The sequence below is a fragment of the Rhamphochromis longiceps genome, linkage group LG14 (genome assembly GCF_057381845.1).
Source record: "Rhamphochromis longiceps isolate RC_006_pf linkage group LG14, R_longiceps_female_GT1.1, whole genome shotgun sequence".
Taxonomy (NCBI): Eukaryota; Metazoa; Chordata; class Actinopteri; order Cichliformes; family Cichlidae; genus Rhamphochromis; species Rhamphochromis longiceps.
In genome coordinates this window covers 42359351-42373336 of record NC_140570.1, presented here as the reverse complement: position 1 = coordinate 42373336, position 13986 = coordinate 42359351, and the positions used below count along the sequence as shown (strand labels likewise).

The window sequence follows — 13986 nt, the reverse complement described above, 5'->3', positions numbered from 1 at the left end:
TAGTCCAGACAGAGCTTACAAATGATGGGCCATTTGCTAAACCTGCAGCACACACTGCTTTCTATTAAATACTGCACGTGCAAAGTATGTATAATATGTGCTTGTCCAATAGATATGCTGTCTTAGCAGCTATTTACAATGTTACATAAGAAACAAATGTGGGATCCAACCACCATGCTACTAAAGAGACACTGTGCGTTTCCCCTCCAAAGCAAACCCTCCACTTCAGTGATGGAGTCATGCAATTATTCTACTGGGGTGAAGACAGTTTAATTACAGCATCACTGCAATAACAGTATCCATCCAAAAAAAAAAAAAACATCAAATAAAATTTTAATTATTTCTAAATAAGAAATTCGTGATAAAACAGTTTTCCAATTAACCACTACATAACAGTAGTGTCTAGTTCTTATTTGGTAGGAAATGTCCACCAGTGCTGTAACGTTTTCAAAAATAATAGTAAAAGAAAAAAAGCATTTTGATGAAAAACTAAACCAGCGTGACCTACTGTACAAGTTTGTTTAGGCTGCTTTTGCAGCAGTGCTCTTTATAAAGTCTCCAGGGTGTGATAGTAATAAATCATCTGTGAATGAAACCTTTTACACGTTTAAAATCACTTTGTCTGCCATAGGCAAGAAATCTGTTCCTATAAATACACCGTTTAATTATGTGTTCGCATTGCAACTGCTGCTCTGCCAGAAGTGTAGGTAGAGCAAAGTCAACCTATACATTATACATATCCTCATATTTGAACATTCAATATCAATATATTTTCCACATATTGTGAATATAACGCTGAGTCCTGCCTGACAGCACATTCCCATGAGTGTGCAGAGAGGGAGAAACACGCAAACACCGTGACGAGACAAGAGCACGGGCAGTGTGATGTTACTTCACCTCTAGATGGCACTATTGCACAACCTACAACCTTCTGCATCGTTTCACTGGAATGGATGACAAGTACAGTGCAAAAACAATAACAGGAACAAACTGAGTCCGATATGATATACATATTTATGCCAAAAAAAAATGCCCGTTTGATCTTGTGTTTCCATGTAGGAACAGGGAAAAATGTCTATATTGTGTTGTCTGGTTCACCTCGGCAGAGTTCTATGGCTTTGGCAGGAGGGTTGAGAGGAAACAGAAAGGGCCTTTACCGCCTGCACCTGGCATGTTTGTGATGAAGCAGCTGCCTCTACTCCTGCTGAGCCTCCTCCCTGTACCTCTGAACCCGAGTGAGCAGAGAGCACCGACGGTCATGCACACACACAGATACTGTACACTTCAACAGACACTGGAGATACAAATGATGGGCCATTTGCTAAACCTGCAGCACACACTGCTTTCTATGTGAAAGAACCATTCTGTGAGAAAAACTCTACTGCTCATTTGATCTATGACCTCTGAAAAACAGTTCATGATTTCCATTACTATTCAATTATAAAAAAAAAAAAGTACATTCCCTGGGTTATACAGCACTGATATGCAAAGCTTAATTGTATATCTGTAACTCTAGAACTGCAGTATTTATAGTTTTCTTAGTTTAATATTTCAATTTCATATTCTTCTTCTAAGTATAAAATCCCTTTTGTTATATTTGTCTCATTAATTTAACTGAAATACACTGAAAATTGCTCACAAATTAAGGTTTATGTGTCAATACAAATGCAGGTTTTATTGCTGGGAGCTTCCCGTGATGCACTGACTATTTCTTCTTCCATGACACTAATGTTTTGTCTTTGCTTCATCATTTATGTACTGTACTGTATCCCCAGTTTTCCAGCGAGGGCTGCGTACATTTTGATTGCATTAACGTTTTTATCCAGCCTTTATGTGCAAGCTTGAGCTGCAAAATTCAAATGTAGTTACTGACAGGCCAAAGTGCAACAGGGAAGAGATTAAATGGGATCAAAGGGAGTGGCATTATAAATTCCTTCCTTCCTGAGATTCAAATCCTCCAATCAAAACGGTGCCAGCAATGCAAAGACAGATTTCTTTAAAAGATTGGACACAATAACAAAGTCAGTCGTTTATTTATTAAAGCACTGTTAATAATTTTAGTTGCTGCTATTTCAAATAAATGTTTGGTACAACAAATTTCTCCGTGTTCTGTCTCAGGCTTTATTCGGGCCCTGGTACTAGAGCTATGGTCTGTTCTTGAGTGCAGCAGTGACGACATCAGAGTGGTCCGTCCCAAACCAACTCCCATTGACCCCACAGATAGGAGTTGCATTAAGGTATTGTATGTATGTGCGTGCGTGTGTGTGTGAGAGAGAGGGAGAAGGAGAAACTTCCTGGAGCCCACAATGCCCCAATTTTTAGATATCTACATAATAGTACAGACACAGATCTCTTAGAAGTTTTGCTTTTCCATCATGTTTTTAGCTCACTGGTTACAAAGGTGTTTAAATTGATTAAAATTAAATTGATTCCAATTATTATTAACCCAGGACTCAGAATAGTGGTCCATGTGTTGCTGTGATACCAGCAGCCATGTAGAAAATTCACTTGTGAATATTCATATTTAAGAAACTGGCAATAGTGATTTTGTTAACAAGAAAGGCTTTTTGCTGATTGGTTTATGGGTGTCTGGGCAAATAAGCCTTACTTTCATAAGACTGCATTTTTAGTTATGTTTTTGGCAGAATTTCTCTCAGGAAAGCTTCAACAAGCTCCAGCGTGAGCCTGTCTGTGTGTGTCTGATGCTTGGCCTCTGACAGCAGCCAAGTCATCTCTCTCAGAGAGACTAGCCAAGTGAATACGGACAGCCAGTGATGTGTAAACTGTGTCCTGCCACAGGCGACTTTAAAGTCTGCCTTATCAGTGGGTTATACATATATGCTGAGGTCAAAGGAAAACTAAATATACACACACCAGCACTTTGGTGAATTAACTCGAGTCTTTGCTTTAATCTGTGCTAAGTACAGTAGGAGGTTTGGTAGTACATATGAAGATAAGTTCACACATGCACAGAAACATCAGAAGACACATGAAAGTATAGATATTTCTATTTTAGAAAAAAAAAATCCATCGTATCTTGTTTTTTTCTTTACGTTTCTTTGAAGCTGTTTAATATAATCTAAGTTGTAGCTCGTTTGTGCAAGTGTCTCTCTTTTTTTCCTTTGATGCTTTTGATGATATGTTTTCCCTGTTCTACCAGACCCAGTGAAAAATGCAGGGAGCTTTCCTGTAGTTTAATATTCTTCAGGCTGCAATAGGTTTCTGCTCAACCACTCTGCTCAGAATATATGTCTTATTCAGTTTTGAGAGTGTGGTAAACCATGTTTTACCTTTGCAATCATAAATTCTTTTTACATTTTGTTTTGCTTTGAATACTACAGATATTATTTGTCATATTATCGGTAGTGTTTGTAGTTGAATAGTGTTATATTATTATTATGTGTTAGGATTTGATCAATCCATGACGTGCACAAATGCATTCACAATGGTCTTTAAAAGCAAATACATTTTTTCTCTCTAACAGCTGCTGTATTTACTTTCCTCTTCAGTCCTTCCTGTACTTGGTCAACCTCCTCTCCTCTTCCCAGTCGGTGTGGCAACTGCTGGGCCGACAGTCTTTGGCCAACAAAAGCGAATACACCCTGAGGGAGATGCCAACCTCCATACCTGTAAGTGTTTTTCTTCTTCTTCTTTTCCACACACTGCAGGTTTTTTTTGTCATCCATCTGAGGGCATGTTTGCACTTTTTATTTGGCCTCCAAACACCACCCACCCATTTGTTTTACTTCAAACGCATTCAAATAAACCCTCTCACACTGAGACTGATATACGTTCTCCACCTTACCCATTGTAAATTTCCACACAGTTTTCGTTTTGCACCCTATCCGGTGCATTCTTGTTCAAAGCCTCTCATTTTACTCCACAGGATTTGATTGACAGACTGATTGCCGTGAATTCGGATGGGAAGATTCATTCTCTCTTCCACTACGAAGAGAGTCACACATTCGGCCTAAGGTGGGATTCATTTTTTTTTTCATATTACTTAACATCAGTGGGGAAGTAGACGATATCAGATTATCACCTGGTGACTGCACACACACTTCAGCCTCTGGCAATAGGAGACTGGCATGGTGACGTAATCGGCCTTAAAATGCGGCCTTTAAGGCTGCAGACCCTGAATTGGGATACAGCCTCTGAATCGCTGCATCTTGTAGCTGTGTCGTCTTAAATTGGTCATGTGATTTTGACGCGCCGGCGCGTCCGGCAACCCCAGAGGTTTAACTTAATATTTAAGTGTCTCTTGGTTTTAGACTAGTTGTTTAGTCTAATTTGATGTTTTAAACCAGAAAAGGAAGAAGAGGGCTTAGAATTACAGGTAAGAACCTCAGTGGTATGTGATAAACTGTAAATGTAAAGCTTACAGGTCAGTCCTCATGTTTTTAAATCAGATTTTGAGTCTGTACATGGCACATTATGCTTTTGCATGTTGTGAAATGTGCTGCAAAACAAACTGAGGTAAACTAACTGGTTTACTGTGATGGATTTAAAGTGTGTGTGACTGGTGCGCAGTGGCTGTGGTGCTCACGGTCAGAGTTCAGTCACAAAGAGGGTAACAGAGATGAATTTAAAGTTAAGGTGATGGTGCTTAGATTCATTCACAGACTGAAACCTTCACACCAACTTTATCCTGTGTCTCTTAGTTTTAGACTAGTTGTTTAGTCTATTTTGATGTTTTAAACCATATCACAGGGTTTTTACTCCACCATTTACGGGGTTTTAACAAGCAAACAAAAGACAGATCGTGATGTTTGAAAATGTTTTGGAAATATTCTTTAAAGATTAGATGTAAAATACGCAGAGGATAAATTCAATTGGTTTATTAGTTTATTACATAAGTTGAAAAAAAGTTAAACAAGTAAATAAAGAAACAACATAAAAGAAAAGTAAACAAAACAAATCGGTAAATAAAGGAAAATGGTAATAAGAAGGGAAAAAAAAAGAAAAGAGAAAACCCCAACAATCCCCTCTGAGCAAGCACTAGGCGACAGTGGGGAAGAAAAACTGCCTTTAAACGGGCAGAAACTTCCGGCAGAACCAGGCTCACGAGGGGCAGTCAACTGCCGGGACTGGTTGGGGTGAAAAAAGATGAAGGAGAGAGGGAAGAAGTGTTAGGAGAGAAGGGGAGAGGAGAGGTGAAAATTAAGATGGAACAGAGGTGGAGGGAGACGAGGTGACGTCAGCAGTAGAAAAAATAGAAAAAGTAGAAAAAGCAGGAGTGTCCCTCCTCCAGAAGAAGCGGAAACGTTTTTTCTTCTTTTCCATGAGCTTTTCCACGACCACTTTTTTCTCTAGGATGAGGGTTCTCAACTGATCGGTTGTTTCTTCAACTTCCTTCTCAAGTTTCTGGCATCTTTGCTCCATTTCTTTTAATAGATTGCACTTGTCTGTATTTTGCTGTTGTTTTTCCTTGTGCATCTTTTCTAACTGCTCATTTCTTCTTGTGATTTCTTGAAGCTTACGCTGCAGGTCTTCATTTATTTTCTCTTGTTGCTGCTTTTGTGCAAGCATTTCAGCGTTTTCACACTTCAAGTTGTCTGAGTCCTGGAGAATACGTTTTTTTTCTTCTTCCTGTTGCTCTTTCTCTTGAAGAAGCTCTTTTTTTTTGCACTCTGTTTCATCCAGCCTGACTTTCAGCACTTCGTATTTTTTCTTTATGCCTTTGAGTTGGTCCTGCATTTGTGTGACCCCTTCCTTTTTCTGTCCGAGGATTTGTGCAGTTTGTTCCATAGCTTCATCAAGCGTTCCTTGGAGCGCCTGATTCTTTTGCTCCATGTTTTGGAGATCCCTTTGCATCTCCCCAATAGTAGCATTCGCGCGTTGAAGCTGGGCAGACGTTTCTTTTAATTCAGCACTCTTTGTCTTGTTTTCCTTCATCAGGAACAAAATCTTCTGTCGTGCTTCACCAAACTTTCCTTCCCAGGCCTCACTAATAATTTTTGTGTAAGGCTGGCGTTGCTGTTGTTTTTCCAGCTCTTGATTTCGTGCTTCCAATTGTCTGCACTTCTCCTCCAGTTGAAGCTTCTCTTCTTCAATTTGTTTAATTTTTGCATGTAGGTCGGAGTTTTCCTGTAATGTCCTTTGGACTGATGAGGCACCAATGGATCGTGTCATATCAGGCTTCCCTCTTGAAGTGAGTGGCTGGCCAGACCTCGAAGGAGAGGCAGCAAGATTGTTTGTTCTTTGTTGGCATTTTCGTGGATACATTTTTAATCCTGTGCACAGTGACTCTGAAGAGGTTTACAAATACTTTCAAATATAGCTCTGGTCGAACGTTTGAAGGCTGCGAACAAACTGACTAAAACTTGCTGCTCCTGACCCCTATTTATAGAAAAGGCTCAAAGGCATGTGCTTGTGACATCATCACATGTCCTTGTGACATCATCACATGTCCTTGTGACATCATCACTCTTCATGAATCAGATTGTCACATGACATTTTAGAATGCGCCCCCTGCCGCCATCACAGTAGGCCAGACAAAGGATACAGCTTCAGCTATGGTGGTACGTGTGTAGTCGGTTGCAATGTTAGATCTCACGATCGTGAAGGCAAGAAACTGGATTAATCTTTTAATCGTTTTCCATCCTGGCGGCAACGTGAGGGATCCCATGTATCCGATATCACCAAACAAAGACGCCAGGCATGGATTGCAGCGGTGAGACGAGCGGATATCGAGTTCCGTGCAATCCCCAGCTTTTTGTTGGTTTGCTCGCGGCATTTTCTCTCCGGTGAGTTCTAAAGTAATTCATATCACTATCCGATTGTTGAGTCTGACGTCACTAGCCGTGTCTGGGCCTAAACTCTGCTGCAGGTCCATATATCAAATGATCACTGTGGCATTACTGAGAGTTAAAACACTGTCTTAAGTCTTTCATCTTTAATAAAATTATCAGCGTTCTGCTCTACCAGGTGTAACAACTGAGTTAAACATCCAGGCATCCATGACAATGGAATTTATGACATATGAGTTAGAAGTTAGCAGCAAGTTAGCTCGCTAGCTTCTATCTAAATACAATATAGCATGTCCTGACTGCGGGGTTTTGGAAACAAATTAAAACGTACAGCTTTCTTATCACTTCCAACATAAATGAAGACAGAAAACTAAACAGCAGTGACAGTGGCTGCAAATTTTACCAGGGTTTTAGTCAAATGCCCCCCTGTGATTTTACCTGCACCCTGCGATTTGATTTTTAGTTATTTTAACAGCAAACTGAAGAAAAGCCTTGACTCCGTTGCTCCACTCACCACCAAAAAGATTAACGTAAAACATGCATCACCCTGGAGAAACGAAGAAGTCAAAAAACTCAAAAGAAATTGCAGGGCAGCAGAAAGGAGATGGAGGAAAAATAAAAATAATATCAACCATCAAATATTTTCCGAGCAATTTAAAATGTACAATAATACATTAAGGAAGTCAAGAAATTCATACTTCGCCAAAATAATCAGTATTAACAAAAATAATCCCAAGGTCCTCTTTTCCACCATAGATCATTTATTTAACCCTGATTTTAACAGCTCCCAAAGAACCCCCACAGACTCGCTCTGTGAGCAGTTTGCAGACCACTTCAGGGGAAAGATCAGCGCCATCAGATCTGATATTTTATCTAATCGCGATATGATTGTAAACACATCTGAGGGCTCGATTGTACCTGAGGAGACACTGGACAGCTTTGTCCTGGTTAATGCTGAGAACTTTCAGAAGGTTTTCTCCACAGTGAGACCCACCACATGTCTTTTAGATCCAATCCCCTCTTCACTCTTTAAAACACTTTATGGATTTTTTGAGGCTGAGCTTTTATACATGATGAATTGCTCTCTTCAGTTGGGTGTCTTCCCTGCTGCCTTTAAAACGGCGGTGGTGAGGCCCCTTCTGAAGAAGAGCAATTTGGATTGTAATGATTTTAATAACTACAGACCTGTATCCAACTTACCATTTTTAAGTAAAGTCTTAGAAAAACTTGTTTTTACTCAGATTACTGATTTTCTCAATGATAGACAGATCCTGGAGATATTCCAGTCTGGATTTAGGGTGAACCACAGCACAGAGACGGCTCTCCTAAAGGTTTTAAATGATCTTAGATGTAACTGGGACGCCCAAAAGCTCTCAGTCCTGATGCTGCTGGATCTAAGCGCAGCCTTTGATACAGTAGACCACGCTATTCTTTTAAACAGACTAAAACACATGGTGGGCCTCTCTGGTGCTGTACACAACTGGTTCACTTCCTATCTCTCTGACAGATCTTTTATGGTGAGTATGGATACATGCTCCTCTAAGATCCATAAAATGACATGTGGTGTGCCTCAAGGGTCGGTTCTAGGCCCTGTACTTTTTAATTTGTATATGTTGCCTCTCGGCAGTGTCATCAGGAGGCATGGAGTGAACTTCCACAGTTACGCTGATGACACGCAGCTGTACATCTCCGTGTCTCCTGATGACACCAGACCAATGGATGCCCTTTTTAACTGTATCTTGGATATAAGATCTTGGATGGCAGAAAACTTTTTACAGCTTAACCAGGACAAAACTGAAGTTTTAATTGTCGGTCCTGAAGCTCAGAGAGAGAAACTCTTGTCTAAATTAGAGGCATTTTCACTATGTCCTTCGCTACAAGTGAAAAACCTGGGTGTTATTTTTGACTCTGAGCTTGGTTTTATCCCACATGTTAAACATGTAACCAAAATTGGATTTTATCATCTAAAAAATATAGCCAGAGTCCGCCCTATTCTCTCTCGGGCCAACACGGAGATGCTGATGCATGCTTTTATTGCCAGTCGCATTGATTACTGTAATGCCCTGCTCTCTGGTCTTCCTAAGAAGAATATTTCAACTTTACAACTCTTGCAAAACTCGGCAGCTCGTGTGCTGACGAAGACCAGAGGGCGGGCCCACATTACACCGGTTTTAGAATCGCTGCATTGGCTCCCCGTGTGTTTCAGGATCGATTTTAAAGTTCTTTTATTGGTTTTTAAATGTCTTAATGGTCTTGGGCCTTCTTATCTCTCAGATCTGCTTTTACCATACGAACCCTCGCGGACCCTGAGGTCCTCTGGTACTGGCCTTTTGATTGTCCCTAAAGTCAGGACACATACTCACGGAGAGGCAGCTTTTCAGTGGTATGGTCCTCGTCTGTGGAACAGCCTGCCGGAGGAGCTCAGGGCCGCAGAGAACGTACATGTTTTTAAGAACAGGCTCAAGACCCACCTTTTTAATTTAGCTTTTACTTAGCGTTTATTTATTTTTTATGCTTATTTATTCTATCCTGTTATTCTATTATTAATTTAGGATTTACCTAATATTTTTTGATTTTATTCTTATTCATTTTTTAATCTTCTTACTCTATTTATATTTATATTTATATTGTATCCTGTTCTTATTTATTTTATCATTTTACCCTGTATATATCGTATTGCGTCATATCTCCAGTGTTTCCTCGGAGGGCGCTCTCTGCACCGGGGCTGTTATTGACCGTGGCTGCTGGTCTCTGGGGTCCTCTCAGCCTGGTTGGGGGGCTCCTTGGCCTCCCTCCGGCTGTGTGCCCAGCCCGGAGGCTGCGGTCTGTGACCGGCTCCCGGTGCAGACGGCTCTCTGTTATAATGTTTCCTCACTTGGCTCATGCGAGCCCAGCCCAATTTTTACTCTTTAAGTGTGCGCGTGTGTGTATGTGTGTGTGTGGGTGGGGGTGGGGGGATATATGTGTATTGAGAGTGTGGGGAGTGAGTTGGAGGGTGGGGTGGGCTGCTTTTAACTATGTAAAGCACTTTGTGCTACATTTTTTCTGTATGAAAAGTGCTTTATAAATAAAGCTTGATTGATTGATTTGTAGGGTTACTGAAGTTGGGCTAGCTGGTATATAATGATGTGCTACGTGACCGCTAGTAACACAGCTATGTTAGCACAATATAAACACGCTAACTTTTTTTCCACTCGATAAAAGTTAACGTGAGTGTTCTCGGTGGTCAGGAACAAATGTAATCGCATGGCAGGATGCTGTAAAAGGACCAAACCAAAAGGCTTTTAGTGGGTTTTTTTTTCAATGCGCTGCGGTCATAGATAATGAGATAAAACATGCTAATGTGTGATGCTGCAGAACCACGTCATGTCGACTGAGTAGCTTTTGATTTGGCATTATTGCAGGCAAACCAGCATATGAAATGGATGTAACAAATCCAGACTGGGCACCAACACTGCACATGGGGCACGACGACAAACCTGTGTCAGACTCGGACCGGCACGCAAGGCGTATGCAACGGAAGCGAAAAAGAGCACCCATTGCAGGTAAACACCCCCCTCTGAAAACATACTAAATTGCTCTTATGGTACACTAATCCGCACATAACTTAAAGATGAATCACACACCTGTCATTGGAATATTGGTGTACATTAACCTTAAGTCTATGCACTATTTTTTATCTTACAGGCTTGATGATCGATGAAGGTCTGACAGAAGAACAACAACCATGTCATGGAGGCAGTGGACAGCAGTTGTGTTGGACAAGTGGAGGTTGACGTACCAGCTGCAAATGTGGACAGTGGTGATGGGAGTGACAGCGTCACGGAAGCTGAAGGGCAGACGAAGGACTGTGTGTGCAGTCAACAGGGCAGAGCAGAAATAAACCGGCTGTTGGAGGAGAACAGACTGCTTCGAGCACAGTTGCAAAAGACAGAGCTGAATGAAACTTTCTTAAAGGACGATACCGAAAAAGTAAGATATTACACTGGACTATATTGTTATGCTGTCTTAATGTCCCTCTTCAACACTGTCAAAGATTTCCTGCCAATACCGAAGAAACTGACAGGTTTCCAAATGCTCTTACTCACACTAATGCGTCTGAGACTTGATCTTCCAGTCCAGCATCTTTGTCATCTATTCCATGTGTCGCACAAAACACTGTCTTCTGTCTTCACCGATACCATTGATGTTTTGTATGCCCACTTAGGAGCACTGGTGCACTGGCCTGAGAGGCACTGTCTGCAGGCGACAATGCCTCCACAGTTTACTGAAACTTTTGGAAAACGAGTAGCAATCATTGTTGACTGTTTTGAGATTCGAACAGAAAGACCATCTAATTTAAAGGCACGCGCACAAACATACTCTCATTACAAGGGTACACAGACCATAAAATACCTCATCGGGATTACACCCCATGGAGCTATTTCTTTCATTTCCAGGGGATGGGGGGTCGTGCATAGAGCAGGGCGATATGGCCAAAAATATTTATCACGATATATATTTGAAAATTTGCGATAACGATATAACCGACGATATAATTGATGCGAGACAAAATACAACTCCACAACATTACTAGCGCAAAAAGACAACCTTCCATTTATTTTCACTTAAACAAGAAGCTGGTTTTTATGTACATTAAAGCTTTATAAAAATGTAACAGTGCAAATGCAAATTCCTTGCTGAAAGTTTAACCAAAAGGCATTTCCAGTAGAAATGGGCTGACATATCCTGAGCATAACCATGTATAATATCCACTGAAGTTAAAAAGAGGTGCTTTGCAACATTAAACTGCAGTGTGCAGTACGCATTTTTCGGACCATAAGGTGCACGGGATTATAAGGCACATTAAGCGAAACAAAGCAGTCAGATAAATCAAACTTTATTAAACTCATTCTTCTTGCTTCCTCCACTTCTGTACCATTGATTCATTAATGTTGAATTCTCTGGCAGCTGCTCTATTCCCATGTTGTTGCAGTATATTAATGACTAACCTGGTATTGTGGATAGATTATCTCAGTTGTTCTCCTGACTGAAGTTTGGTCCGTTTACAGTATCCTGCCATGCGATTGCATTTGTCTCTAACCATGAAGAACCTTCACGTTAACTTTTATAAGTGGAAAAGTGTTAGTGTTCGTCCTCCAGCTTCACTGTTTATGTTATGCTAACATAGCTGTGTCGCTAGCGATCACGTAGCACATCATTATATACCAGCTAGCCCAACTTCAGTAACCCTACAAACGTCACTGCTGTTTAGTTTCCTGTCTTCATTTATGTTGGAAGTGATAGCAGAGCTGTACGTTTGATTTTTTTCAGAAATCTCTCAGTCAGAACATGCTATATCATGCTTAGGTAACTAGCGAAACTAGCGAGCTAACTTCCGCTAGCTTCCTGCTAACTTCTAACTCCATTAAATGTAATAACTTTTTGTTTTCATGGAAGTTAAACTTTATAGTTACACCTGGTAAAGCAGCAATGCTGATCGTTTTACTAAAGATGAAAGAATTTAGACAGTTTTTAACTCTCAGTGATGCTGCAGTGTTGTTTGACCTGAAGCATACGGAGTTTAGGACCCAGATTACTCCCAGATTTAAGAGCATCTTAGTCCGACAAATACGACAATAACGACGACCGCTTGCATGTTCTGCAAAAAAATGTGCTTTGTCGTGTATCTGACAGACAAACACCAAACCAGTTCCACATCACGGAAGTTGCACCATTTTTACAAACCAATTCTGGTTCATCTGTTTCACTCAACAATCGGCCATGTGCGTATGAAAACAAAGGCACTGCGCATGCGCGTTTTACTCCCATTCTATCGCGATATTTCATTTTCCTATCGTTGCCTAACATTATACCGGTATTACCGTGAATGGTATAATATGGCCCAGCCCTAGTCGTGCATCAGATAAACACATCATAGAGAGATGTGGCATTCTTCAAAAGCTGTTACCAGGGGACGTAGTATTGGCTGACAGAGGCTTTGACATCAGAGATGCTGTAGGAATGATGTGTGCGGAGGTCAAGATTCCAGCTTTCACAAAAGGCTACTGTCAACTTGATGCAAGGGACGTTGAACAAACGAGAGCAATTGCCCACCTGAGAATTCATGTTGAGCGAGTAATAGGTAGTTTGCGCAACAAGTTCAAAATGTTACACACAGTCTGATTACTCTTATCATGTGAGGCTGAAGACACAACACTTCTTGATAAGATCGTTAAGGTTTGCTGTGTTTTTGTTAATATGTGCCCCAGTGTTGTTGTCAAACCAGGGCCAAATGACACTTGCTCCTGTTGAGTATTCTTAAAGCTGTTCTTTTGGATGTACTGTACATTGTAAATAGTTGTACTTTGTGTGAAGTTGTTTTAATAAAACAAAAAAGAATAGTATATTTGTTTGTTTTTCTTTATTATAGATCTATTCACATGTACACAGCAATCACATAAAAATGAAATGCAAACTATTTACATCGCACCACACAGCTGTCATCAATCTTTAACCACAACATGAAACATTACAGGCTATTTAGAGCAGCACGTTGTTTCGAGAAGTATTTCCCAACAAGTTCAGGAAGGCACATTTTACGAAAGAAGTCTTGTGCTTTCTTTAAGCGCGGTTTCCAGAAATCCACAGCAGGGAAGACGCGAGTCACAGCAAGGTCTCTCTGTGTCCACACAACGAGGCCACAGTGGCTGGCGCCCGTAACAAAGACTCAGCGTCTCTGTTGTGTAAACACGCCAGTGATTGGGGTAATGTGGGTGACTGTGTAGTGTAGTTGGTGTAATAGTTTTCGACTCCACACAGTCACTGCTTTGCTGTGCTTCTGCAGCGTATCCAGTAATGGTGACAAATCCTCCAGCGTTGCAATAGGAAGCTGCTCTTAAGCGCAGAAAGAATTGTTTCCAGGGATTTCTATTTGTATCCAGCTTGGCGTGCAGGATCCTTTGTGTAATCTATGCTTACATATGTATTTTACACACAGACAATGTGAAAAATACAACACATTGCTATGGATTGATGCTGAAAGTGCTAATTGCACTAAAAAATTTAGCTGAAAAAAATAACACCAACTAAATAGATAAGCATGTCTGTTAACAAAAACCCCCAAACGCTTTACCCAACTGGGGTTTTTCAACTACCTCACTGACAGAATGAGCCCAGGTATTGCCAGTGCCACTGATGGAAATGAGCCACAGCAGCTCTTCAGCACCTACAAATGAGACCTGCCCACACCAACAAG

General features: G+C 40.8%; 1 protein-coding gene across 2 annotated transcripts; it reads left to right on the top strand.

Annotated features, from left to right (window-relative positions):
• Positions 1-5461: 5461 nt before the first annotated feature.
• LOC146654883 (uncharacterized) lies at positions 5462-13135 on the top strand. 2 transcript variants are annotated; one of them, XM_085381016.1, is made up of 3 exons: positions 5462-6746; positions 10154-10294; positions 10437-13135. In XM_085381016.1, the coding sequence occupies exon 3, from the start codon at positions 10482-10484 to the stop codon at positions 11265-11267; it is 786 nt and encodes a 261-aa protein (XP_085237142.1). In that variant the 5' UTR covers positions 5462-6746; positions 10154-10294; positions 10437-10481; the 3' UTR covers positions 11268-13135. The 2 variants fall into 2 exon arrangements, with proteins under 2 accessions (XP_085237142.1, XP_085237141.1); XM_085381015.1 differs by lacking the exon at positions 5462-6746 and having other exon boundaries at positions 9760-10294.
• The last annotated feature ends 851 nt before the right edge of the window (positions 13136-13986 follow it).